Source organism: Syngnathus floridae, chromosome 20 (genome assembly GCF_059516105.1).
Source record: "Syngnathus floridae isolate MCC-2025c chromosome 20, RoL_Sflo_1.0, whole genome shotgun sequence".
In the NCBI taxonomy this organism is placed as follows: Eukaryota; Metazoa; Chordata; class Actinopteri; order Syngnathiformes; family Syngnathidae; genus Syngnathus; species Syngnathus floridae.
The window spans coordinates 860,402-887,642 of record NC_142432.1 but is presented as its reverse complement, the minus strand read 5'-3'; the positions used below and the strand labels follow the sequence as shown (position 1 = coordinate 887,642).

Sequence of the window (27,241 nt, the reverse complement as noted above, 5' to 3'; positions counted from 1 at the left end):
TAGTAACCATGGCAACTCCATAAGACTCACAGAATGTAAAATGACTAGAGTATAATAAAAGGAAATGACCCAAAAAAGTAGTTCCAAATGTCACAGCGTTATAGTGGATTGAATTTAGAAAGTAATGTAAATAATAATGTTTGGTATGTCACGCGAGTTGAGGAAGTCGCTTGGTGATGACATCACAACTAGTATCCTTGTAGTTTCCCGCCTGAGAGTTGCTGAAAGTCGGTGATAGAATTTCAAATAAGGACAGCAGAATTAAATTTTCTGCCAGTAACTATTGGTCTTGCCTTGGCTACATATTTTGGGAGGTACTAATAACGAAAAAAGAACGCAGACGGGCCCAGGCTACTCGCTAATTGACGTGCTTCCCGAAACCTCGCTTATTAGCTGCTAGCAAGATGAAGCTCGAGTTGTCTCGTGTTCTCCAGGGAGGAAGCCGCCTGGGTGTCCTGAAGGGGCTCGGCAGGACCGGGCAGCACTCCCTAGAGGTACCGGGCTGTCTGCTGTACACACGCTGCGGTACCGTTCCACACCTGACCCACGATACGCTGCACAGCCTCGACAAGCTCCCCTCGGTCACTCAGGTCTCGCTCGACCATTTGTAAGCAGTGCCCCTAAACACACACTGTAGTGTTGTATTAAAACAATCGTACTACGAATGATATCGTTGTCTATCTTCTCCAGAGCAGAGCACCAAGAGGTTTTGGAAGAGTTCAAAGAAGGATTTAAGAAGTTTTCAGGTACTTTTGGATTGGGAAAACAATCTTTTATTGCTTCACAAATTAATATGTGACTGTTAATTGCTACTAATTCACGTATGCATTTGTAATCATCTCACTGACATGTGATTTTTTTCTAAAAGATCTCTAAGATTACAGAATATGATAGACAGGTCCAAGGATTTTGTGTCAACTGTGATTTCTTATATGGCTCTGTGTGCATCAGTCATGTCAGAAAAATCACATCTGAAAATTTGCCGTGATGCTGTAAAGCGATAGCAAACGTCACCGGTGAAAGATGGACATTCTTCTGCCGCAGAGTTTAAGACGAAGGGAAGCTTCATTTTGATGTATAACTTGGGAATGCTATAGAACAGAGTGAGAGTGGTCCAGTTCAGGAAAATATGTTACGAGTAATAATTTACAGCATGCATTATTATAATTCAATCTGGGTTCTTTTGAAGCCAAATTGAAATCTAAACAATTTGATTGGCTGACTACTGTCTTGTAGGCGGAGTAACAATTGTCGTGATTCGTCCTTGAATTTCCAGGCTGACTCGCCTAATGTGAAACTTGTGTATTATTTATAGAAATGCCCTGCAATCGTGACCTCATCCAACATTGCTTTGTGAAAATACATGCGTTTGAGAGGCTTTTGCCTCCTCAGGCAACTGGACTGGAATTGGTACCTTGCCCTGTGTTATAAGAACAACGAGGGGATTATTATTCTGTTTCTGTGACAAATTCTGCAAGTATTTGCCCCACTGTTTGTATTCACGAGGATATTTTTCTCCCCCCTCAATCTCTTTTCCTCTGCAGGTCTTCATGACACAGTTTTGTTTTGCTCGCTGCATGACCCCGCGACATCTAGCCCGACCGGTTACACAACTAGCAAGGTCAGAAGGTCTCCTCCTTTTTCTTTTTTTCCCCTTTTTCATTCATCTCTGTGATTTCATTTTTGTGGTTCAGCTTGTGGTTGCTCTTTCTAGCACACAAAATACAGCACAACCTTGCTGCCACTCACGTATATGTCATTTTATTCTGTCTGGCGTGTAGACTGTGTCCGTGTGGGGAAGCGGCGGGCGCATAGAGCTAACGGCAGCCAAGTTCATGACCCTGCAGAAGCTGGTGCGGCCCGACTGCTATGTGAGCATGGCTGACGGTGAGACCTGGCAGGACAACACCTCCCGCAAGAGGGTCCGCAAGTCAGTGGAGCGGACCCTGGCTCATTTGGACGAGTGTCTGCTGGTGCACCAGGCGTCGCAGGTGCGGTGCCATTTTAATTTCCAAAGTTTTTCCCCAATATAGAAAGTGCCATTGTAAAAACTTTCAGGAAAAATCTGATTCAATACTTATTCTACGTACCATATAAGGATTGTTGTGTAAAACTGAGAAAACCCATGACACTGAACCACCGTAATGTATTTGTTGACACTTACACGCCATATTATCAAGATTATGTTCATAAGACATCCATCACTTTACGTTGTGTACACATGTAATGATCGTTATTATCACAGCATGATGATGATCTTATTACCGTTATTATCATGATTGCAGCTACTGCCTATATTGCTTTGACGACACGTGTTGGAGACGGGCGGATTCACTTGTGCTTTCCCATTATCCTCATTACCGTGATGGGCTGTGATTATCTGTTGACTTCGAATAGGGTGAAATGGAAAACGGAGTGAAAGCACACTTGTCATAATCATCATGGGCTGCTGCTGCTGATGTTTGTTTGATTTTCGCTTCAGTTTTGTTCCGCCGCATTGCAGTTGATTTTTTTTTTTTTTTTGTGGTGCTAGGGCTTGATTTTCAAGTTGCATCTACTCCATCGTAAACAGTAACTAACTATGAAAAAGTTATTTTGAGAATAAAATTGAAATGATGTGAGAAAATATTTGACCACAATAGTCATGATAATTAAAATGTTATTTTAATACATTTTATTACAGGAATAATTGCAATATTGACTTACAGGAAAAATGTTAGTTTGCAAGAAAAAAGTTCTTATACTACAGGATGTTAAAAATCTCTTTAATGATGACATTTTGCAGTCTGGTCATTTCTTATCAATATTTGAATGAGTCCAGCGTCTGTCATAATAGTAGCGCCCATTTATTGTTTACAAGATCTGATTTGTACGCCCTTTTGGATGGGTCGCCAGGAGCTGGAGGGAGCGGCGCTGTTCGGGTCGGTGGAAGGAGGAGATGTCATGGAGGAAAGGGCGCGCTCGGCCAGGGAGACGGCCAAGCGGCCTGTAGCGGGTTTCTGCCTGGACGGCCTCCAGTCGGGCCGTCTGGACGGCGCCCTGAGGAGCCAGCTCATTGGCGCTGTGGTCAAGGAACTACCTGAGCACAAACCCAGGTGAGTGGGTACACCCAAGGACTCATAAATAAAGAAGTCTCCACGTAGGGTCACCTTTTATTTATTTTTTTCATTTCTTCCTCGAATGCTAAATTGACCTCGATCTTGACGCCCCCAGCCCGTTATCTGCCAGGCCAGACAGCCAGAGAGTGCACAGAATACGCTAATGCTGACAGAATAAAGAAAAGTGCTGCTTGTGTGTTTGTATGCAGCAAACCCAACTCTTTTTGGTTGGGATAACGCTTGAAAAAAAAATGTGATTCTCCACATCCTTACTTTTTATTCATGGCGGTTCTTGGCTGCTCTTGCAGGCTTGTGCAGGGTGTGGGTCGACCCGACGAGGTGATGGAGTGTGTGGAGGCTGGCGTGGACCTCTTTGAGGGCTTCTTCCCCTTCCTGGTCACCGAGCGAGGCTGCGCTCTCTCCTTCCGCTTTGACACGGCCAACGACCCGGAGAGTGCCGACGGGGCGCCTCCCTCAGGTGGGATGACCTTGTCTTTTATACCATGTACTGTACCGGGGATCGATATTGTACTAGCTTAATGCTAACACATCGTATAGCCAAGCGAACAATTGGCGTCAAGAGTCGTGGTCTTAAAAGCCTTTATGCAAGTGATAATTGAACCTAGACAGCTTTATCCTTTGCGAAAAATGACCAATATTCTGCAGTTTATTTAGTGTCTTATTTTGGACTTTTCACAAGTGCGCAAAAAATTCAGTTTTAATCTCGTCCACTCCGGCATCAAGCGCTTAAAGCCAGACAGATTACCATGCAAGCACGTCTACTATGATGCAGAGTCTACATTTTAGTGGCAAAATTACCCTTTTGTTTACCTCGGGCGCTGTGACCTGTTTAACTAAAATATTCCCTCCGCACACATACAAACACACACACACATACACTGGATCTCAAATGGAGGACAAAAGGTTAAAAACAAATTGGTGACATTTGTAAGACTGCAATTCTGTTAAACATTCTTTGATTTATTTTTCCCCATCACAAAGCGTGGTGAAGCAAGCAAGCCGCAAAAGAGTTCATTAAGTCTGCCTCATGACTCGCTCACATTTGACTTAGATCATGTTTTAGATAATGCTGTCAAAGATTAATGCAAAAGTTCCACAGCCAAAGCTCCACTTATTTGAAAATCATTGGAGGCAAAGGAAATCCCACGCTAGAATTGAATCATCGACGGCTGTCCTCCCAAGTGAGAAGCCGAACAAGAGTTATGACAAGGAGCCGGCCGGGCCTTGCCGTGAAAAAGTTTCCTTAAACACACCCGGCCGGCGTGAGAGTCGTGTCAAGACGGCGCTAATCGATTCCACGCTGGCAAGCGTAATGGAGGTGAGAGCAGGTCGGCTGGTGTTAAACAGCAATTCCCAGTCCCCCTTGGACCAATTACAAGCACCCGCAAGAGGCCTCGGGGTGCGGCTCCTCTGTCACAGTATGCTAACGCTTCATATAACTTGTCTTTTGTTCATCGGGGCTCGCTCCCGGTCGATGCCCTTTCGGCGACTTCAACGCTGTGCGATAATGTGATTCACAGTTTGAACAGTCAACACACACTGTTTTAAATGTCAGGCTTTTGTGGCATTCCAAAAGTTAATCCACCATTAAAGTCATCTCATTCCTTTAAAAAAAAAAAGCCATCTTTTTAGAGACGTTATTTAAAAATAAACAACTGGCTATTCATTTTTAGCTTTTTTTTTTCCTAATTATGAATGTAGGCAATTATAGAAATTGTTCACAAAATGATCACTCAAATGAAGGAACATTTTCTTCCGCCCATCGCTTGTTGATAAACGACGCTTTTTCTCATTTTGCCCTGCTTGACTCCTTGAACCTGGCTCGCGTCGCACTAAAGGATAAATTCAAGTTCAAGGTATAATCGCCACGTCCTGCATGGACGAGGAAAAAAACAAAAAACAAATCAAAGAAGCATGAGTCAGCATGTCTGTCTTGGTCAAAGTAAATAATGCTTCTACTTAAAATGGATTTGGATTACGTGGTTACATCAATAGGTGCTTTAAGTTGTTAACCTCCACTTTGAAATTGCACGGAGCAGAGAAGAAGGTACATAAAGCCTTCTTGGACTGGATTTATACTGATCCCACTTTTGCTATTCTACCATCTCGTGAAAGATTATAGATGAACATTTTGTTGGTAAAAGGGGCTTGTACAAAGCATTAGCGTCAGGGGTGCTAATTTTCGCCATACACGTGATTTGATCGAAAGAAATAGTTTCTTAATGAGGGATTTATTTTCTCTCCACTGAATGAATGCAGCTGAATCAAAGGTTGGATTTTCCTCCATTTTAAGTTTGGTCCTACCAAGCTAAAGAACACATCTTCATCTGGACTGCCAATAATTATGGAAGTCTATATGTAGTCATTTACATCTGACTTAAAATGTTCCATCTTACTTCCCTCTCAAGCATTAAGTGCAAAGTCAAATCATCTCCTCCATTAAATGAAATGAACTCACCCAGCTGCTTACCAAGTGAGTAACTGTGCTATATTACTAGGGGGCCAGCCCATGTCGTGTTATGGGGGTCAAATGATGTTATCTTTTGTCTGACGGAGAGGGGTGGTGGTTCACTAGATGTGCTTAGAAATGAGATGATGATGAGGATTAATGAGGTGTGCGCGCGTACGTGTGTGTAGAAAACACAGCGGAACAGAATGGAGATCATCATCCGGATGACCCGAGCTGCATGACGCCCTTTGAGATGGATCTCAAAGATAAAAGGTAAGCCCAAGCAGAAGTACTTATTACTTTCGCAAAACAAAACAGAAAATCACTCAGCGCACCCCACACCACAAGATAATCATTCAGGATGATCTCTTAGAGACCGAGCGAGCACCAACAATCTCTCCGTTGATGGGAAAACGGGGCCGAATGCTCGCATTGACTTTGCCGAATTGGCGAGCGTGCCATTTCACGTCCCAACCACGTCGTTGTCCAAGTGATTTGATCGTCTCCGTGGACTGTCCAGGTACCGAGATGACTTCCGGCCCCTGGTGGAAGGGTGTGGCTGCTACTGCTGCCGTAACCACAAGAGGGCGTATGTGCACCACCTGCTGGCCACCAACGAGCTCTTGGCGGGGGTGCTGCTCACGCTCCACAACACGGCGCATTATCTGACCTTCTTTGCGGCCCTCCGAGAAGCCCTGGCCGCTGACAAAGTGGACCTCTTGAAAAGGCGGGTCCTCTCGGAGACAAACGTCTAAGACGGGATGGAATCAGATAGAAGAGATGGATTGAGCCTGGAGGAGAAACTTGCTTCCACAATCAGCCCGGCTTTTTTGTCGCCGATCAGCAGATTGGCTCTGCTGTACGGAGGCAATCAAAAGTTTGATCTTCTTTGCCTTTGCTGGGGTCTCTGGCAAAAACAACAACTTTGTCCACACAACCAAAGAAACCCCAATGACCCTTTTTTTTTTTCCGCGAAACGATCCCATTGGTCGGGCCCGAGTCAAAATAACAGTTTGCACGGTAGCGTTCACGCTCAAGTAGCAATAGAAAGTACAAAATGTTTTTTTCCCTGACCTTTTAAATTGCAAGAATCTTTTTTTCCTTGAACAGTGGCCTGACGTTACATATATTGGTGCTAACATTAGCCAACCCGGTTTCTGTCTTTGATGCAGAGCCGAGTCAGAAGCGTGCAGTGGAAAAGCAGCTCAGCATGCTTTTCTCCCCAGACAGATTTCTCTTTGCATAATGCTTGAATCATCATGAAAAAAAGTCATACAAAAGAGGTGAGTCCACTTGAAGGTTGAAAATGTGACTTCTTTTTCTGATAAATGTCCAAAATCATTTTTAGATGTTTTTCTGGCAAAAGCTGGAGACAGAATTCATAAGTACAAGTTTTTCTTTAATAATCCTGCAATAAATTCAAAAATAACTTTATTTTTAAAGTAATTTGTAATTCTACAAGCAAAAATCTGCTTTTCTCAATTTGAAAAATTGAAGTCATTTAAATGTTTGTTTTTCCTCAAAAGAATCAGCTTGTCAAATTTGCACTGAAGCACTCCCATTATGCCTGAGGCCCCATCAATTTATTGAATAAACATGTTTTTGATAAAAAAAAAAAAATATATATATATATATATATATATATATATATATATATATATATATATATATATATATATATATATATATATATATATATATATATTTATCGCGTGCGTCAGCTTTGACTGGGAAATCTTTGACCTTTTTTTATCATTTCAACAAAGCGTGAATGTCGATTTTGGGTTTCACCTCGGGCTTGGAGTCGGTCGGTGTTGTTCTAGTTATCACACCAAGAAAAGCGTTTATTAAATTTCCACTCAATGGGTGCGGTTGACATTACAAAACAGGATTGTTTGTTCACGCTTGCGTTGTTCATCCGTGCGAAAATTCCCATGCTAGCAAGCTGGTAGTGGCTGTTACTCTGACATTTTCCCTAATCCCTGCATCAATAAACGTGAAGTGGTATTCTCTTTGATGACCTCCACTAAGCGCTAGTCCATTTCCGCGGAACAGTAGTGAAAATGTGGGACAAGACTAAATGTTAGTCGGACATTTTCCTCTCTCTGTGGTTGAAAACATTTTTTGCCTTCGGCTATTCATTATTTCTCAAATCTGCAGAAGTGCCTAACTCAGAATAAAAGCATATCTCAGATTTTTTTTTTTCTTCTTCTAGGTAGTCTGATTCCAAGTCCATTTGACGTGTTTTACGCACAAAAGCCGCAATTATTTTTGCCTATTTCATGATGTACTCGCCTCAACACATAGACCGTATACAATCGTCTAGACTTTCAATGCGTTTTTTTTCTTTTTTAATATCTGCCTTGACACATATCCAAGTTGTGCGTCACAGCCGGCAGTTGGCTACTTTGTTGTGGTCATCCAGTATGCGTGCTGAATGCCATTGTACTTTTCTCCCGTTATAAAATCAACAAAATGTCACCTCGTGCTCTTGATTTATTGCTTCTCCCCTCTGTCCGCCTTCTTTCTTTCTTTCTTTCTTTCTTTCTTTCTTTCTTTCTTTCTTTCTTTCTTTCTTTCTTCCTTACGCTATAGTGTGTCCAGTAAACGGTTCAAGCTGACTAAATGGCGTTTTGAGATAGTCGCAGCATGTGGGCTGTGAGCCAACTGTCGAGTTATTATTTCATCTTTTTTTTTTCTTTTTAATCCCCGACAAGGTCATGTGAAGGGTTGAGCTGACAGCTGAGACGCTGGCGCTGTAGAGAAAAGAATAAAGATCAGATTAAGATGTTGCTGGATTTAAATGTGGCGGCAGGCGTGGAGAAATGGCCACCTGCGGAGGTTTACATTTTTCCAAATTTTCATTTCAATGTCAGGAGAAGGCTGTCAAATCAATCCTCCAAGATTTGCTGCTTAAAAACAAGAGCTGAGAGGTCCTCCTTTTCATCGAGTGGCCGCTATTGATATTCACAAGAATGGAGGCCTAATTGTACACAGGCGGCAATTATCCAGTCTTGGACACAAAGATCCTAAGCTAGCGCGCTCCTTGACCTTTCTAGCCAGTGGTCTATGCTAATAATATAGAGTTGTGATTGGGAATGTCATTGAGATCTGGAAAGTAAGATCTTTGAAATGTCCTTATCTAGCAGGTAAAGTGTCGTTTGGACTCGGGTGATGGCCCTCGCCATCGGTCCGAGTCAGCTGACGCGGCTGTGACGTTAATGAGCTCAACCGCTATGGAAAATGGATGAATGGATGTTTTATCTGTTTTTGTGCAGCAGACGACAACGGCAAGCACTGATGAAAGATGTTGCAATTGAAGTCATGCGCTGCGCCCAAAAGCCAAAAGTTTCCCTGGTTATGCGTGGCGGCGTCTTATCCACAACGAGCTAGCCCGGCTGGGGGGATTTTGGTCAAAATGTGAAGATAATTGCAGACGCACAAGATTGCACAAAATAGCTTGTTTCATTTTCTATTTTTGCCTCGCAGGCCGGCCGGCCGGCCGGCGTTAGAGGTTGGAGTTGAGGGAAAGGTCAGCCGTGTTGTCTCTCGTAGGTTACTAGACAGATGAAAAGGCCGTGAGCATTTGGCCTTTTTGTCCGAGCGTCTTCAGTCTGAAATGAGAGCGGGCGAAATTGGGGGCCACCAGAAGTATCATCAACATCAATAGAACGTGATTGCAGGCATGAGAAAGCCTTCACGACTGACTGAGGGAGTGAGGGAGTGAGGGAGTGAGTGAGTGAGTGAGGTAGGACTGTACTCTGGGAAAAGCTTGCTGCTATCTGCCGCTGATGACTCAACTATACATCAGTGAAATAAAGCCGGGCAAAAATAGCTGCAGAAAACATCAAACCGACTGGCTCGAGTCGAACGCTTTTTCTTTACGGTTGTCAGCGCGACTGTCGAGCCTCGTTATGTGAATCACAGCAGCTCCAAGTGGTCCGTGTATCTGAGAGCGGCAAAGCATTCAAAAGGTGCTAGACAGACCGTCTTGATTTCATACAGTGTCCTTCCTGAAGGTATCGGAGAACCTCTGATGGGATGTCGTACTGGTGATATTGGGCAATATCGTAGATAGCATATTATATAATGCATCTAATATTTAATATTCAGATATCGTATAATATACACATATATAATAAACCAATCTTATATTGGTTGTGATGCTTTCATAGATATTGTACAAAATGTCGTGATTTTCACAAGACAACTAATAAGACAGACATCACATATAGTATATTGGATTGTAATCCTCGGCCGATTTGCTCCCATGTCTCCTGAAGCCAGAAAGTAATCCAGTTCCGCTGTCCGTGTATGTCATCCATAGGGGAATGTTTATTACAAATGATGGAGTCAGCACAGTTTCGCTTTTTTGGCCTTTTTTGATGAATAGGCTGCCGAGAAGCGGCACGTGAGGAACATAGGAAGACGGCCTTTGCGTGCAAACTGACGTGTTTGCGTCTGTTTTCAAACGCACGCGGCTTTATGTTCATTTCCAATGCATGGCGTGGGCCACGAGTATACCCACAGCCAATAAGCGACGCCACGGCGACATATTGACACAAATCGTGTGCGTGCAATATTCTCTTTGTTCATTTTTTTTCGGGTTAATTAAAGGTTTTCTGTCGTACCGAGCCATATGTGATTGCGCCCATCGAAATAGTTGATTATATGAAAAACTAGATGGGATGACATTTGAAGCATAACCTCATTGTCAGTATAAAAAATGGGTACTGAGGTTCTATCCTGACAGTTTTACCAACTTTATTTTTATTCGCAGATGATTCATTGATTGATTCATTTATTTGCTAATCATAGCGCTAATATACTCTAAGCGTACTTATTATATTGTCCTATAAATATTATTGCTCCAGGGAGCAAGTGTCATTTTTGACGGGCAATTAGTTGCTCCGCCAATCCATCGGGAAGGAGGTCGAACTGTCACAAGCTCGTCTTGGAGAGTGAAAGACTTCTGCCATGGCTAAGTTATGCTAATTGCTAACTTGGGAAGCGAGCTATTTTTTTACTCTGTTGTGACTGCTGACAGGATGTTTCATGTGTGTGACTTGCACTTGAGCCATGGCGCTGATGATGAAGATGCAGCCAGCTGGGGCCGGCGGAGGTCATACCCCGCGGGAGCCAAAATAACAGCTGGCCGACACAGGGCACCAAAATAATTTGAACAAGCCTTCACCGACCAAATCGAAAAATCTCAAAGTAAAAGAGCGAACGACTTGCTCGGCGCAAATCTCGTTTAGATGAACCCGACGCTAGTTTTTAGATTGGCAACAGGTAGGATTCACGGGTTAATTGTTCCTTCTTCCGTTATCGTGAAGAGCATTTCATTATTGAACGGTTATGTTCTGCTCGATTAAGATGGGAGCCACAGATCATTTGTGCACTAATGTAGCCGCTAACGCCATCAATAAAATGCAACGTGCTTGATTCACCCGATAAGATTTCTCAGCCAGATATGACATTTTCTGTCAAATGAAAAGAAAGTTTCATTTGGTAAAATCCAGCAGATAAACAAACGCTACGACCCGAGTGGGGACAATGTCTCCAAAGTGTCTCAGATTGCTCGTCACTGAGGGATCATGTGAGGAAAAAGAAAGTCATGGACTCGTGACATCCCGCTGCGATTCAATTATCGGGTTCGCGCTGGACTGACGAGAGAAGAGAAGTGAAGTGAAGTGAAGAGAGGGATTAACGGGATGAAGGAGAAGGTTTGAAAGTTTGATGAAAGGAAAGTTGGAGGCTAGGAGTGTTTTATCTCATAATAATTAACACGAAACGTACGCTGCGTGAAGCCGCTAGGAGACGGTTAGCTTATTTTAGTGCAAACAAGACAAATGACAAAATACACATTTGGGTTTAGGGAGGAAGGAAGGAAGGAAGAAAGTTTTGGGCTGGCGTAGATATCATATCAATGTTTGAAAAAGCTGGTGCGGCTTCCAAAGTGTGAATGCAAATAACGCTTCTCCTTTTGTCACTTTTTCTTGTCTCTTGGGTGCTGCCATCACGGGCGGGCCAGCTGCCAACGTGGTCTGGCTGTAATTGCCGTGGAGATTGACAGGCTGGCTGGGGGGAGAGAGAAGGAAGGAAGGAAGGAAGGAGCGGGGCCGAGCCAAGCGCTGCGCTTTGCATAGGTAGTACGAGGAAAGATGTCATTGAATGCCAAGGGGCCTGGAGTTAAGCCTTATTTGCTACTAAGTGCCTTTTCCAATATTCGCTCCGCTCATCTGTTTAATTTCATTGGCATAATTTGCGGCGGCTCTCATGGGGGCAACAGTGCAGTCGCGGCGTCGTCTGTACGCACGCACGCACGCACGTCTTCTGCGCTTCTTCTACCTTGACCGACAAAAGTACTGTATGCGGTAGAGTTCAAAGGTCTGCACACCCCTGTGCAGAAATCATTTCCAAACTTTTTCCACTATTCATGTGAACTATAGCTTGTAAAAATAGAGATTTTTTCTGAGGGTTAGAGGAAATAAAGAGCGATGATAGTGTGGTTGCAAAAGTGTGCATATATAGTAACTGAGGATGTGGCTGACTTAAATATAATAACATCCAATGTCTTTTCGATACAGGTAATAAATGGCATTTCTAGTGGAAAAAGTTTTCAAATGATTGATCACCAAAAAGCTGACATTTTAACAAGGCTGTGTTGACTTTTGTTTTTTAATATAAAAAAACGATACCGGCAAGATTTAACTCCGATGTCCGGGCCTTGCTTCCCGTTTTTTCATTATCTCGTGACCCCGAAGATAAGAGCCGCATTGTAATGCAAATTCTCAGGGCAGAGGGAGCGTTTGCCCTTTAATCTGGCGCGCCAAACAACATCTGAAAGAACACGTCGAGCCGAGCGGGGCGCTCTCCAGAGTACGTTCATTTTTGTGCCCACGTTTTGCATTCATTGTGTGCATCCCCATCTTTTCTTCATTTTTTCCTTGGACTAATTTCCCATACGACCCCCTCAGCTCATATATAAATTCTAACCCTGGAATATAATTATTCCTGCTAATAGACAGCACATCCATCCCGAGTAGCCGTTAATGAATGGAAGTCACAGAGCTGCCTGCAGCTCCGAGAAATTTGTATCCTCGCCGAGTGTTGTTGAGGGAAGCGGAAGTGATCAATCAACCCGATATTTGGCTTTACAATCCTTCGTGGCAATAAAGTTCATCTTCTCTATTGTATTGATTTGATTACAGTTTCATATATTTAATCCACGGAAGATTTTAAAAATGTCGAAACTTTTCTGCATTTAGGTAAGACGTCGATGGGCATTCTTGTCATCCGTCTGACTTGCTCATCTACTGAAAGCAAATACGCACATCGTACAGATTTCGGGAGTGTATCTAATTAGCGGCACAGCGTTTGCGTTGAATGCGCCACGTGAACAAGCGCACTTTTGAGCGGCGTCCACGTTGAACGGTTTTGAAATGGCCCCCGAGGGCAAAGCGCCGCGCGCATTCATTACATTCAAACGCTGTTAGCGTGCCACCGGGGGAAGCGTAGGACAGACACGAGATTTGATTGGTTTAGGTCGAAAGCCGTTTTACATTCCGTTTGCAGAACGACATGAAGATGAGTGTTAAACAATTGTCTTGCCTCCAGCGAGCTATTTTTACTTTTTTTACTAGCAACAGGGTGTCATGGCTGACATTTAGTAGGAACTATTTTTTTTCTTCAAACTTTATTTTCAGCAGCACGATGCTGTTTCCCAGAAGAATCCAAATTGCCGAGTATGCCTTCCGAGTGCAGCGTGACAGCCGTCAAATGGGACACGAGGCTGCCTCGCTTGTCGGCTCTTATAAGCACACCTTATTTCACCTGCTCCTTACAATACGCGGCGTCACTTTTTTTTTAACCTTCTTTTAGAGCCGCCGTGAAGCCTCTGGCAGCAAATGTACGTGCCTAGCTAAATTTATGAAGAATTTCCATGCAAACATTGAACAAACGTTCATTATCATTTATTACGAGCATTTGCGGATTGAAAGTTTACAAGCCTGTGACAGAAAAAATGAATTTTTACTTTCTTCAGCCTTATCCTCAGGGCAATCTATCCATTCATATTCATGAATTCTGTTACATTTGCCAAAACATTGGCTTGATTGCGCCTGACGGGAATGTTTTGAAAATTCATCCCCCAAAGCTTGCTTGTATAACGTAGAAACATGAAATTTGGTGGGCGTGTCAATCATGACAACTAAAAATTGTCTTGGTAATGCCGCCTGAAATATTTTGTAAATGAAATCCCAAACACTTGGCAAGATGAAATTTGGTGGGCGTGTCAGTTTTGATTATTGCATGGTTGGCTAAATTTGATGACTCGCCATGAGCACAAAATAATTTGAGTCCACAAGATCTTGTGAATGAACAAAGTGGCTGTTGAGGTGCATGAACACAGCTTGCTTTTCATCCATATTCCAATTCAATTAAAGGCGTGGGGTCGTGCTCATCACCATGGCGCTCACTTCATACTGTACACTCTATTAAATATGCACTTTTCTTATCAAATATTGATTCCACTCGCTTGCCAAGAGGAGAGTACCGATCCCATTTGTTTTTTCTGTTTTGATTCTATTTCCCTCCCGTTGCTTCTTCTCACGTCATTATTAGCGTGTGAGTAACTTCACAGCATGCGTGTGGAATGATGTCTTTATTTACAACACTTAAATGGAACCTGATGTTGATTTTTTTATAATAAGATGGTGGCCTAAGTCCAAAGACCGTCCTCCACATTTGATATTCCAGTGTTTTTTGCTGGTTTGCATGCACTGTAGGATGGGACAATGTGTGCGTGACACGAGTCAGTCCACACACTGCTGGCGTCCACAAAAACTCGGCCCGACCCATGCCGCAGCCCTTTTTCCGGAAAGAAAATGCAAAAACAATCCCACCTTATCCGCACCGCACCGAGGAAGAAAATGTGAGTTTTTCAGTATTTTTTTTCTTTTTCTCTCTCTTCTCAGCAGCTGAGGATCTTAATGAAGGCCCTGCGGAACTCCACGTTAAAGGTGGTGTATATGATGGGATTGAGAGCGCTGTTGACGTAGCCCAGCCAAGTGAAGGCGCTGTAGAGGCCCGGCGGGACCCAGCACGTTCTGCAGTGCGTGTTCAGGATGTGCGTGACAAAGAAAGGCAGCCAGCAAATGAGGAACACCCCTGACAAGGTAAAAATGATATTTTTAGTGCAAAACTCAAGATAGGGAGTTGAGAAATTAAGATATATATATATATTTTTTTTTTTTTCTTCAAATTAAAACCCGTAACAAATGACATCTCTCCTCACCGAGCACGATGGCCAACATCTGAGTGGCCTTCTTCTCACGGGCGTGCATGCTCCTGAATCGGGAGTTGTAGTTGTTGAGTGGCCGCAGCGTGTTGTGCGTGCGTCCGTTGGAAACTTTCTTGGCCAGCGACGCCTGCCGGCTGTTCTCCGCCACCCTCGCCAAACTGCTCCCGGACACCGGCGCCGCCTCATTGCGCTCCACGTCCAACTCAGTGCGACCGCAGGAGGCGTGGCTTATGCTGCAGTAATTCTCCAAGTCCACCGGGGGCAGCGCCGAGTTCTCCACCGGTCGCGTTTTGGGGCGCTTTCGCCACAGACATCCCGACAGCAGGTCGGACTTGGACGGGCCCGGGGCCTCCACGCACTGCTGGCGTTGAGACAACATTGGCCAATTTGAAGGCAGAATATTGCAAGATAAATTCCTCATTCGAAGCAAATGAAGTCATGTTTTTAACATACAAAATTTCCCAAAATTGTCAAGTTGGGAATTTCAAGAAAAAAGTCAATTCTTTTCTGAATATTACAATTAAAAGCAAAATCATTTTAAGAAAATAGTAAGGATTTTGCTTAGAATAAAAGTCGAAATATAAGCAGAATATGTATTTTTCAAAATAATCAAGTCCTGTTTTTGTCCACTTAAAGTTTTCTATTACTCGTATAAAGAGACTTATTTGTTGTAATATTATGGACTAAATAAGAGAGAGAATATAGTCTGAATATTATCAGACAAAAACTCATAAGAAAAGTAAAGTATAAGAATTTTATGGGCAAAAAATGGTACTATGAAGAAAATCGCAGTGTTGTATGACACTCACCACTTTGATCCTTATAGGTGAAAGGTCATGGTTGGTCTTGGGCGGGTCGTCCTGCAGACAAGTCTCCTGGCGGATGAGAGAGGCAAGTCAATGATTCAATCATCCCCTTTTTGTACACTATTGACTCGGGTTGCAGCTATCGAATACAGTTTTGCAATTGATTATCCTCCATCAATTGGCCAGTATTTATTACACTCTTCACTGGAATGATAAATGTAACTGGGACACACATTTAAATATGAATTAACTGGACCATTCATCATCATAATAATAATGTTTTTATATAAGCTGTGTTAAACATTATGCAGTGAGGTTGCCTTTTTTTTTTTTTTCTTTCCCCAACTTTAAGTCATGCAATTTCCTTCAAATTATGTGTCCCCCTACTGAGGCCAAATAACAGTTTTCCCATTATAATGGTATCAAATTGCAGGACTGCTTGTCCATCAGCGTGATTACGCGTTTAGTTTTGTGTCGCTGAAGGTCACAGTGGGCGTGCGTGCGTGTGTGTGTGTGCGTGTGTGTGAGTCTATTGGATGTGAAAGGAAGGTTCCAATATGAAGGTGCATTTGATGCATAATGCAATTGTTATTCATGCGGCACGACGCTCAATACAACAAATCTAACAACTACATCGCTGTGTCAAGCTTAGTACAAATTGTTTTTCATTATTTAGTCAATTTAAAGTCTTTAGTTTCCATTCAGTTGAAATGTAGCAAATCAGTTGCAGGCTGCTAAAATGTGCTAATGTAAATGAGTGTGTCTGCCTCACAATCAAGTCCAGGGCGTGCCCCAACTCTTGCCACAAAATCGCATGGGATAGGCGTCAGCTCACCCGAGACTTTAATACGGACCGGCACAATAATGTAAAATGACTTAATGGGGGGGGGGAGCCCTGACCACAGAGGGTGGCGTTGAGCCGGGCTGCACTTTGCCGCTGGCCTGGCTGAAAGTGATCCTCTTCCTCCTCATGCGAAGGAAGACGTAGATGCGAATGTAGACCAGCAGCGTGACCACGAAGGGCAGGTAGAAGGACACCACCGACGAGTACACCACAAAGTCAGGGTTGGAGATGGAGCACACCATGGGGTCATCTGGAACAGCAAAAGGCACGCTTGAGCCCCAACCGTCGACCTTGATGAATCCGTCTTGATGCTTTTTGTTCATTCATTCTAGCACTTAACTCAAAAGTCCGCTAGAGTGGTTGAGTTGGACGTCGGGCGGGCTTTCACAGTCTTCCCTGCTTGATATTCTCGCCGCATACTCAACTATACCCTTCCTCTTGCGTGCAGCTCATTACCGTGGGCGTGATTGCCTTTGACACGGTGCTAACAGCACGGCTCGCACGTTCACGTCCGCCAGCTCTCCCTCCCGTTAAATACGTATGTGCCGTTCACTTTATGTGCCTAAATCATGTGAAATGATTGCCTGCCCCCGTGGATCAATAAGACACAAAATGATGTCGATGGCAGCCATGATAAAAGGATAATTACGTGAGCTGTCTTGCTAAAAGTCAGCCTTGGCTAATATTATGCCGTGCCGTTCCAAATACCTTTGGAAAACGTCTGACTCGCAAAATGAATTATGTTGGGAATTTTCACAGCCACGAGTTAAATCGTTCTTTAGCAATTGGAACAGTTTGTTTCTGGTGATGATAATTATGCACTCGGCGTGTAACCCCTGCGCGACCCTAACCCTGCCATGAACTCCCATCATAGTCCCGCCCATTGTTTGCCAGCGATTGAGCAAAACACGGCGATTGAGTTTCCGTGACCCTTCAACTTTTTCTGAGTACAATCTTAATCTGGTACTATTCAAAATAATCCTAACAATTGCACTAGGTTTCTTGCCTGACAACAAACGATGGGGACAAAGTTTGATTCCCATCTCAAAATAGCTTGAAGACACAACAAGAGTGTGCTCATTATGTCAGAGCGGGACTTTTGTAGGCCGCGCTAAGAAACCGGAATGGCACATTTTGAAAGGGTCCGGCTTTATTGGTCGCTGTGGGAACCGACCTGTGGTGTTGAAGCCAAACAGCAAAGGGCAGGACACGGCGAAGGCCAGCACCCACACCGTGGCGATCATGGCAAACACTCTCTTGCGAGAGCGGTGCGTCGTGTTGTACAACACGGGCATCACCACCGCCGTGTACCTGTGCACAAAAAAAATCGGTACGTGAACAAAAGGAGGCATTTTACTGAAGAAAAAAGTCTGCAGGGTCATTTTCTTGTTGAAATATTGTTTTCAAATACATTTAAAAATAATCTAAAAAAAAAAAAAAAGTGATCGTTTGATAATGCTTTAATTTGACCAGAAAATAATTCCCTCTTAATTTATTTTCTGAATTATGCTCATGCACGCTCTGGAGGGGGCAGAATAAATCTCAGACTGCCCGCATGCAAACATTCCCCAAAAGAATTCACCCACAAGAAAAACACCGCTGTGAGAAATATAAAGAGCGACCGGGGCGAGCTTTGATCAATCAACTTTTGGATTTGGTTTCTAAAAGGGGCGTGTACTGGACAGACAGGAAGTGCGCGTAATGAGCTTGTGCAACATCGCTGCGGAAGGGGCGACAATTAACGAGCGACCCGGAGCCAACGCGGATGGCGCGTTTCGTCGTTTGGGGCCAGTTTGCTGCCATGATTGTTTATGCTCATTGGACTAATTCCTCCAGCTCCTCTTTGAGGCCAAATGCCGGGCAAGCGCACAAACACACACACACACACAACAGTACACCCCCAGCTGTACTTTTTTAGCCGTGTGCTGTCTGCTAGAATAAGAAGTGCAGGTCCACTCGTGGTGAGCCAGCAGAGATTTGATCAAAAGCGTCTTCCAGGTCGTCATGAGGTAACGACGGCTGGCAGAATATAAATTGGACTTGAAACTGTGCACCTGTGAGACGTCAAGTTGACTTACGCAAGAATCGCACGGATCCAAGTCAGCAGTGGGGATACATTTGTCGTGAGATTACAAATGTATGTGTTGTGCTGCAATGTTCTGTTATACTTTTAAAAGTGAGTTAGCAAGCAATGGGAATAACAAGAAAAAAAAGTTGCTCATCAAAGGAAAATTAACTGCAAAAGTCGGAGTACAAAGTTGAGTTGAAATTAATATCATTTTTCAATATCTGCATCAAACTTGAAAAAGATGTATAACAAATGTATGCTGTTGTCCAAACAGTATTTAATTCTCATCATTTGAAATCCCCATTAAAATACCTTGTTATTCTTTTAAATTGTCTCCAATGAACCTCAAACCAACTAGAAACGCACCACGTCTTCCCCATGTCCACTCGGCTGCATGACAGACATACACACATCTGAGCACACCTGGAAATGCGAAATTAACTTTGACATTTCCACAAGTGGCACCATGGCAACTGTGAACAAGTACTCATGTCTGTCATACGCACGCACACAGTCACCTGTCGATGCTGATGGCGCAGAGATTGAGGATGCTGGCGGTGCACATCATCACATCCAGCGTGACAAAGACGTTACAGTAGAGACGGCTGAAAAGCCAGGCGCCGCCGACCACCTGCGCAGAACACACAGCCGTGATTAAACCGCACATTTGTCACCGTCGTGTGTCGCGCTAATATTCATTTCCGTGGCAAAATGTTGGGGGAAAGGAACAAAATCAGAAATGCCAGTTCAGATCTTCTTGAGGTGTGCAGTGCCTCAAGGGTCAATGCTTAGCCCTCAGCTTCTTCGGTACCCTTCACATTAAAATTTGGGACGTTATACATTTTTAAAAAATGTTTTAAATAAAATTCCCACAGGGCTGATTTTGTCATTAAGTCTTAACATACCACGGCACAATTGTCATCCACTGGTGCGGCCGGCCGTCACCTAATCCGACGGATTTTGTGAATTAGCATTTCCAGCGAAGCATCAATGAAACTCGGAAAATAAAAGCTCATATTCTTGGCGACCTAAAGCTTGGTGAATAAATGTCACCACTGTGATGAATAGATTCCAGTGGGACTATATACAGTACACTATATGTATATGGCTCGCAAATACATAATTCCCACTTGCTTGCCTCTTGCTGTTATCTCCGTGATGACCACCCTACTTTCCGCCCGTCACCTATTATTATTATTATTATTTATTTTTTGTGCCTTAAAGGGCCAGTCCAACCAAGTGACAAACTTCACCAATACTCACAAATATATATAAATTTTTTATTCGCTTCAAAAACTGACTAATGTTACTCTGGATTAATGAAGAATTCAATGGACTGAATTTACTGCTCCCTAGTGGCCAAGATGGGCACACCAGAAGGACGAAAGTATTTTTAAAAAATGAAAGCAAAAAAGTGGCAAAACTCTGCAGCCTTGTCGATTGCGTAAGCTGAGCACATCAGTAAGGACGTGACTGCTACATTTTATAAATTCTAATTAATCGATCAAATCGGTGAATGACCCAACCCTAATATGTTATATTCTTATTACTTCAATCAACATTGTACAGGTCGTGTGGGAAAGCCATGCCCCCCCCCCCCCAACACAACCCGCACTGCGTTCCTCATGCTGAGCTCTCGCTGTGCAAACCGACTCAGCGGGAGCGCCGATTGTTGTGATGCAAGCGGGAGGAAGGGAGGGAGGGAGGTAGGGAGGGAGGGGGTCGGCCACCACCAATTAGGGAGCGGAAGCCGGCGGGAACCACCATTGCCTGGGCTCGGACGCTTCGCGCCTACGTGTTGTGTGTGGATGGAGGCGGCCGTTATGGATGAATGAAATGACCAAATGAGCTGTCATTGGAACTTAGCACGTCTGCCTCACAATTCCGAGGTTTTGTGGCGTTGGAATCTTCTCCCGCGTGCCAAAAATATGCTAGGTTCAATAGGTGTGACTATGAGTGTCAATTCAAATGTACTTTTAAATTTAATTCTACACAATCTCACCATTGGCCGTGCCCTTTAAATTGTTTCTGAGTGAAAACTTGGCGTCTTAATGATTTATTACTCCCGCTTGAATTTGAAATGAGGGACAGTCCCCCCCCCCCTGCATGATGTGTGCCATCTATCTTTCAGCTTGGCCTGTTCGCTGGCTCTCTCCTGCATCTGCCCAGTGGTCTGAACTCTAGGCGAAGACAAAGTATTCTGCTGATAAAGCGCAAACTTCGAAGGTAGCCAGGCAGCTGCTTATTCGACATTTTGGGACCGCTTGACTAGGGGGATAATATCGATTTGCGACTGTAGCCTTATATAAACCCGGACTTCCTTGATGCATTACAATGAATTACGTCCAGGGGGAGGGGCATGATATACAACGCTAACCTTTTTTCTTCTCCTCTACTATGGCTCTTCCAGAAACTGTGCAAAATGGCTTTTCATTTGTTTGTGATGAACCTTCCTGTCCTTTTTGGGCAATGGTCTTGAAGTGAAAAAGAACCCATTTTTGACACTTGATTCCCCACATACTAAATGAAAAGCTTGCACTTTGTGCACATGGTATTCGCTGTGACAATTTGATGCATGTGTTTCATCAGCCATCTCCGGAAGATGGATGACAGCAAAGTATCTGCTTTGGTTTCCACTTAAGACAGCGTAGCCTTTTTCGTTGTCACTTGTGAATTCTGCTTGACTAATTAACTCCTCACCAAGGAGCAGTCCTTTCCTTCTGTAACTCTGAAAGTAGTCTCTCCTTAGTCGATTACAAAGTCCAAGTCATTTGAAGTAGCGGGTGTCAGTTGAAACGCTAGCAGAAGGACTCAAATGAAATTTAAAAAAAACAAAAAAGCACGACAGTGTCTTACCTCCAGGTAGACGACCCAGGGCATGACCAGCGAGGCCACCAGCAGGTCGGCCACGGCCAGGCTGACCACCAGGTAGTTGGTGGTGGTCTGCAGCGAACGCTCCCTCAGCACGGCCAGGCACACCAGCACGTTGCCGAACACAATGGCCAGGATGAGGAGGGAGTAGAGCATGGCGTAGTAGTTGCGCTCGCCGTTGCGGCCGTCCGACGCGCTGCCGTTGCGTTCGTCCGATACGTTCCACCATGGCTGCTCTGCTTGGCTAAGCATCGCCATGTCCCGCCCACACGTTTGGCAGACCTGTATGGGCGACCGGTTTTGTTGCTGTCGTACCGGACATGCTTAGAATGTACGCACGCACGTTCCAAAAGTTGACAATTCCTCCTGTAGCAAAAATGCCACAAGATGGCGCCAAAGAAATACAAGGAAAGCATGTCGGGTGGGGGTGCCTTGCGATGATGTGTGTCTGGCTGCGGGCTCCGCTGCTGTTCGCACTCCATCCTTCCTCACCTTTATTACCGAAGAGGCCGACCGTCTGGCTGCAGTGCCATCACAATCTGAACACAAATCTTTTCCCTCTTCGACTGAGCCGAGAAGCTCGTTGCTGAGCCGTCGGTAAATGCGCGTTAGCTGTTGTCTCGGTGTCTTCAAAGAATGGGATGGGTGGGTGTCACATATTTAAAACAACCAAAGCCTGCAAATTAGCCTTAATGCTAATAACCAATGCAAACGCCATAGATGGACTAACAAATAGCATCCGTCACGCTTGAAACAATGGCTATTATAACACAAATGGTGCAGCAATACACGTAAACAGACAATAAAACCATCATCACGGCCGCCGGGCATATATTCTTTATCCTCCACGTAAAACCACTGACACGACTGCATCTTAGCAACTCGGTCATTGTTAAGGGAGACTTATACTGCCCACTGGTGGCCAAGTCGTGTACACCAGAAGGAGCCACAATTAATTGGCCACAATGCAAAAGCTGTTCAATTCCTAAGTTGATCATTAATTCCTTCATTTCATGGTGTTTTTAAGTAAAAGATGATCAATTGCAGACAAACACACATTTCTGCCCAATAGCGCATACGTATTTCTGTCATATACACACAATATAGACATGTCCAACAGTTTGCATACTTGTCTGTCCCCATTGTCTGCCTCTCACTTCGTCTTAACTCAGTCGACTTTAAATCCGCCGGTCACAAACACAATGGCAGGGATCTGAAGTCTAATATAATCCATCATTTGGCCATTCACATACTACAGGTCGCATCAAATTTAAACATCTGTCTCACACACGCAGCTGCACCTTGGAGCTAACTAAAATGTCAATCTTACACACGCACACGCACATTCAAATGAACACAAGGAAATGAAATCTTTGCCATGTTGTCTTAATTAAGGCAACGGTGAAATCCAATTAAAGCCTGAAATGGCAGCGCCATATCTAGTTTAACCATCTCCCTTCCTGAAAAGAATTCATTCCAAGTAGGAATAATTAGCCCTTCCGAATAAAGCCATTGAAGCCCCATATAGAATTATAATGTCCACCCAAAGTCTTTAACCTACCTCTTAGGGTTTCCCGTTGGAGAAATCATGAGATCCAAGCAAGCAGCATCTGTGCGGAGTTTAAACTTGTCTGCTCTTTGCGCGGCGGTAGCGCGGCGACTGCGGTGCGCTCGCTGCCATTGCGCACGGACCAATGAGCGGATGGAGGCTCTCGCAGACAATGTGGCAGACACACACACACACACACACACCCCTGCCGCCCTCCCTCCCTCCCTTAAGATGACGGTTGCTCATATTGATCATGTTGAATTGAAATGAATGAGCAGGCGTCAGGTGACCCTCACTTTGTCATGTCATGTAGCCGTGTCAAAATGAGTCGATGAATCCACAACTAATCTGTTTTGAAATTCATCAACGACTGTCTTGATCAAGTCATCACTTTGAGACATTTTTTTTCTCCGATTTTTCTAGACCTGATCTTTTGTGTCTAATCAAAGTAAGTAAGACCAACTTCTGCTTTTACTTTAGAAGTCAGTTAGGGAATCCCTAACTTTCAAAAAGGTCAATCCCTCAAGTGCGATATTTCGTTCACTAAAAAATCTCCAACAAACAACAAATTGTTCATAAATAGGGGGTGTGCCCTGTCTTGTCTGGTTGTGGCGCCTCACCAATTCCCAAAAGTAATTTGAAATGAGTCTTTTCCAAAACCCTTAAGCCACTCACGCCCACTGAGCGTGACAACAAAATTGGCGCATCTCCTTGGCGAGCACCCTAACAAAAAGTCTTATTGATACTTTTAAGGCATTTTTAGGAAAAGTCTGCCCTGGCTTGTCTGAAGGCACAAACATGACAGTGACCGCAATTGTTCCTTTTTCACCAGCAGGCTTCCACGTATTTGAAGTTGCGTTCAAGTGCCCAAATGACCTTGGCGCATCGAGGAACTCTGAGTCATCCTTCTTGCAGCCGAAAGACGACCGAAGAGAATCCGTCACAGCAATAACAAACACTCGTTTGGAAAATGGTGTATGGAATCGGTTATATGTATGTCTGGCAGTCAGCCAATCAATCTCACCCGCGCGTGAAAGAGGACATAAACCAGAATGGTGTCATTTGCGCTCCAAAAATCGACTCGGTGACAAATGAGGTGGAGGTTGGTTTTAAAATGTAAAAGCAGCTTTTGCAATTGCGACCCGCTCCGTTAAATGTACGGAGGCAGGCGACCCACTTGCGCACATTTCACGAGTCACATTGTCAGCCTATTTTGTCATTTTGCTGCCATCTACCGGCCAAAGGCTGTAACTGCGTTTCATAGCAATGCATTGCAGAAAGTCTTCCTTGATTAAGAACAGGATTTGAAAATTGCCATAACGTACCGACAAAATAATCTGTGGGCAGACAGTAGGTATTGTATATACATCACAAATAAATACGTATGTAATGTCAACAAAAGTCCTCTGATGAGCTGCTGATGACAAACCGATTGTCCATATCAAGCACAATGCTGTGCTTTTGCCTCATTTTTCTTCTTCCTCTACGCAGGTTGTGTCAATCTTCCTAGATTAAAAAAAAACATTGTAAAAATCTGGGGTTTTTTTTTCCATAGGGTTCACCAACTCACTTTAGCACGACGTGTTCCTGAAGTTCAGCGTTGAGGGTCTCCGGCAGCAGCAGGCAGAGGACCACCGCGCTGATAGGTACGACGCCGTACACCAACATGGGGATGGCGTCATGGTAGACGCCCAGCAGCCTTATCAGGGGTGCCAGGATGCCTCCCACGCGAGCGCACATGGAGTTCAGACCCACGCCGCTCTGCCTAGCAACACACACAACGGGCAAAGCCATTTTCTAAATATTCATCTTTATCATTTTGACACTTTATTATTCCATAGCTGTAGGCGTCAAGAAAGGAAATCTTACCGACCTTACCTTAGTGCGGTGGGGTACAGCTCTGCTGTGTAAACATACACGATGCAGTAGCAGCCAGTAGATGCAAATTTCCCAAGTATGGCTATGACCGTGACAACGACAGGAAGGTCTGGAATGACAAAAGGAGGGGGCGCGTCAAAAATGTCCATTGTCTTCTAACAGGGCTTCTGCACGTCTTCTTTCTTTATCCAGAAGTTACCCTTGGGCACGGCGAGCGTCGAGAGGCAAGCGGCCCCCGCCAGACCCAACAAGACGGCCTCACAGCGTCGCCTCCCGAAGCGCTGGATGAGCGGCAGAGAACCCAGACGTGCGGGAATCTCCACCAGGCCAAAGACCAGCTGCGTCAAGTAGATGTCCAGTCCAAAGTTGCCCACGTTCAGGCTCAGGCCGTAGTACACCACGCTGATTCCAAACCTGGTGAGTGAGCAATACTTTGTATTACTTTCCCTCCCGTCCATTTGGAGCGCTGTTAAATGCTCACCAGACGTAGCCCATGAAGAGCGCTCGTTTTCTCAAATATGGCACCCTGAAGATGTCCAACATACTGCCTCTGCTGGGCGACTCGTCCACATCCACCTAGAACGAGGATGTTGTTTGAATGGCTTTTCCGGGCTTTCTCTTACGCTTGAGCATTATGTCGGGCTTTACTTTGTCCAGCAGATTTTGCGACACTTTCCTCCCGTTGACTTTTGCTGCTCTTTGCACCTCCTTCATGGCGTCCTCCCTCCTGCCCTGAGTCATGAGCCAGCGGGCCGATTCTGGCAGGATCCTGCCGGGTTCAAAGGTAGCTTTACTTTACCATTTCCTCACTACGATGTAGTAAGTGTCACGTCACGGGACCAACCAATAAAATACGGCCAGGACAAGAAGAATTGGGCTGTAGAGGGCCAGTTGGAGGCTCCTCCAGTCGCGGATGAAATAGGCGATAGCCGACAACAACATGAGACCGACGGGGTAAAAACTCTGGCTGATGATGGTGCAGAAGGCAAACTTGGACGACTCGCACCACTCGCCACCTTCGGTCAAACACCACGAGGGTGCCGTTGAGTTTTGGCAACAACAAAAAACAAAAGGAACATTTTACGCATCGCTATTGGCCGCATGTCACTCACCTATCACGAATGAGTTGGTCAGGATTCCCGCCATGGACGCACCGCACAGGAACTTGAGAACAATATAAACGTAGACATTGGGAGAGAACGCAGCACTGACGCCAAATAGGCAAAGAAGAAGAATGCTGAGCAAGACCACAAAGCGCCGACCAAACCTAAAAAAAAATTCAAATACAACAATCACGTTGAATCGAGCTGATTTTTGCCAAACGGACGAAGATTGTTAAGCACCTGTCCGCTACGATGCCCGACACAAAGGCTCCGATGAGAAGTCCGGTCATGTAAATAGACTGAGACACCTCAATCAGCGTTCTTCTGTCACACACCAGATTAAACTGAAAAAAGAAAAAAGAGCGTGAGAAAGAAAAATGTCGCCCTTACGACCAAGCGCCTCTCACCTCTGTCACAATGCTGGACGCTCCGGTCGGCACCTCGAACTTGGACCCGTTGAGGCAGGCCGAGGTCGCGTTGAGGCCGTACAGCTCGATGGTCTCCAAATCGGCCTGGACCGGCGTGAACATGAAGCAGGTCTGGAAGCTTCCATCCGGACTCAGGGGGATGGTGAGCTCCTTCTGCCTCTCCAGGCTCAGGTTGGCGTCCACCCGCTGCAGGATCCAATCGGTGTTGCAGTAGTTGGGGAAGTCGAGGCCCGTGAAAACCTGGCCGATGACATCGAAGGCCACGAAGATGTTGGGCACGCACAAGGCGGCCACCAAGCGCTTCTGGAATGAGCCGAACTCTCCGATCTCCTTGAGGATGGACGCGAAGGTGCTCATGGTGTCGTGCTCGCCCGCTGGACTGCAGAACAACGTGCGATCGAAAGGCTTTTCAGTCCCCCTCGTTAATATTTAAACTCTCACGTGCGGTTTTATCATGAAAAATCTGCTGTTACGAGTGCCGAGCAAAAATGTGTGGCTTTGTTTCAGTACAGTCAGAACTGCAGTAATTCATTAACATTTTTACCGCGCGAGGACAAAATCCAGTCGGCTCTGAAACCGGACCTCTGAGCAACCAGAACTGAGGGTAGGAAGAAAGAGAAAACGGGATGGAGAAGTTGAGAAGCCAACAGAGGCCACAAGGAAGAAAAGCAAAGACCAAAAAAAAAAAAAAAAATGTAAACAACATACCACTCACTATATAGATGGGGTGATAAGACAACAGCGCACCTAACGATAGCAGTAGTTATAACATTATTACTGGCTGAAACGGGTTGAGAACAGGAGATAAGAAAGCCAGAGAGA

General features: G+C 44.6%; 3 protein-coding genes across 4 annotated transcripts; 1 reads left to right on the top strand and 2 right to left on the bottom strand.

The window, feature by feature from the left end:
- The first annotated feature begins 170 nt into the window (after positions 1-170).
- qtrt2 (queuine tRNA-ribosyltransferase accessory subunit 2) lies at positions 171-25,302 on the top strand. The gene is made up of 13 exons (XM_088364156.1): positions 171-607; positions 691-746; positions 1,545-1,621; positions 1,782-1,991; positions 2,896-3,095; positions 3,407-3,576; positions 5,757-5,841; positions 6,089-6,295; positions 6,741-6,851; positions 14,550-14,747; positions 15,699-15,763; positions 24,566-24,656; positions 25,081-25,302. The coding sequence occupies exons 1-9, from the start codon at positions 405-407 to the stop codon at positions 6,829-6,831; spliced, it is 1,299 nt and encodes a 432-aa protein (XP_088220282.1). The 5' UTR covers positions 171-404; the 3' UTR covers positions 6,832-6,851; positions 14,550-14,747; positions 15,699-15,763; positions 24,566-24,656; positions 25,081-25,302.
- On the bottom strand, positions 13,530-23,166 carry drd3 (dopamine receptor D3). 2 transcript variants are annotated; one of them, XM_088364154.1, is made up of 8 exons: positions 23,023-23,166; positions 21,447-21,743; positions 19,109-19,221; positions 17,697-17,833; positions 16,579-16,772; positions 15,682-15,747; positions 14,867-15,233; positions 13,530-14,739 (listed from the first exon to the last, which is right to left on the bottom strand). In XM_088364154.1, exons 2-8 carry the CDS (start codon positions 21,717-21,719, stop codon positions 14,543-14,545), a joined length of 1,347 nt encoding a protein of 448 aa, XP_088220280.1. In that variant the 5' UTR covers positions 21,720-21,743; positions 23,023-23,166; the 3' UTR covers positions 13,530-14,542. The 2 variants fall into 2 exon arrangements, with proteins under 2 accessions (XP_088220280.1, XP_088220281.1); XM_088364155.1 differs by having other exon boundaries at positions 14,867-15,230.
- On the bottom strand, positions 23,989-26,805 carry LOC148380620 (solute carrier family 22 member 13-like). Its single transcript, XM_088364147.1, has 10 exons — positions 26,399-26,805; positions 26,232-26,335; positions 26,001-26,155; positions 25,733-25,904; positions 25,537-25,657; positions 25,370-25,464; positions 25,088-25,302; positions 24,889-24,997; positions 24,581-24,775; positions 23,989-24,516 (listed from the first exon to the last, which is right to left on the bottom strand). Exons 1-10 carry the CDS (start codon positions 26,774-26,776, stop codon positions 24,477-24,479), a joined length of 1,584 nt encoding a protein of 527 aa, XP_088220273.1. The 5' UTR covers positions 26,777-26,805; the 3' UTR covers positions 23,989-24,476.
- Positions 26,806-27,241: the final 436 nt, after the last annotated feature.

Excerpts from the sequence above, each read along its gene's own strand:
- drd3 (XM_088364154.1), bottom strand. The coding sequence starts at position 21,719 with ATGGCGATGCTTAGCCAAGCAGAGCAGCCATGGTGGAACGTATCGGAC. Across the intron at positions 15,748-16,578 it reads GCTCAACGCCACCCTCTGTG|GAGACTTGTCTGCAGGACGA; the intron begins GTCAGGGCTCCC and ends CTCATCCGCCAG. Across the intron at positions 15,234-15,681 it reads CACCTATAAGGATCAAAGTG|CAGTGCGTGGAGGCCCCGGG; the intron begins GTGAGTGTCATA and ends TCTCAACGCCAG.
- LOC148380620 (XM_088364147.1), bottom strand. The coding sequence starts at position 26,776 with ATGAGCACCTTCGCGTCCATCCTCAAGGAGATCGGAGAGTTCGGCTCA. Across the intron at positions 26,336-26,398 it reads CGTCCAGCATTGTGACAGAG|TTTAATCTGGTGTGTGACAG; the intron begins GTGAGAGGCGCT and ends TTCTTTTTTCAG. Across the intron at positions 24,998-25,087 it reads GACGCTCGCCGTGCCCAAGG|ACCTTCCTGTCGTTGTCACG; the intron begins GTAACTTCTGGA and ends TTGTCATTCCAG.
- qtrt2 (XM_088364156.1), top strand. The coding sequence starts at position 405 with ATGAAGCTCGAGTTGTCTCGTGTTCTCCAGGGAGGAAGCCGCCTGGGT. Across the intron at positions 608-690 it reads CAGGTCTCGCTCGACCATTT|AGCAGAGCACCAAGAGGTTT; the intron begins GTAAGCAGTGCC and ends TATCTTCTCCAG. Across the intron at positions 3,096-3,406 it reads CTACCTGAGCACAAACCCAG|GCTTGTGCAGGGTGTGGGTC; the intron begins GTGAGTGGGTAC and ends CTGCTCTTGCAG.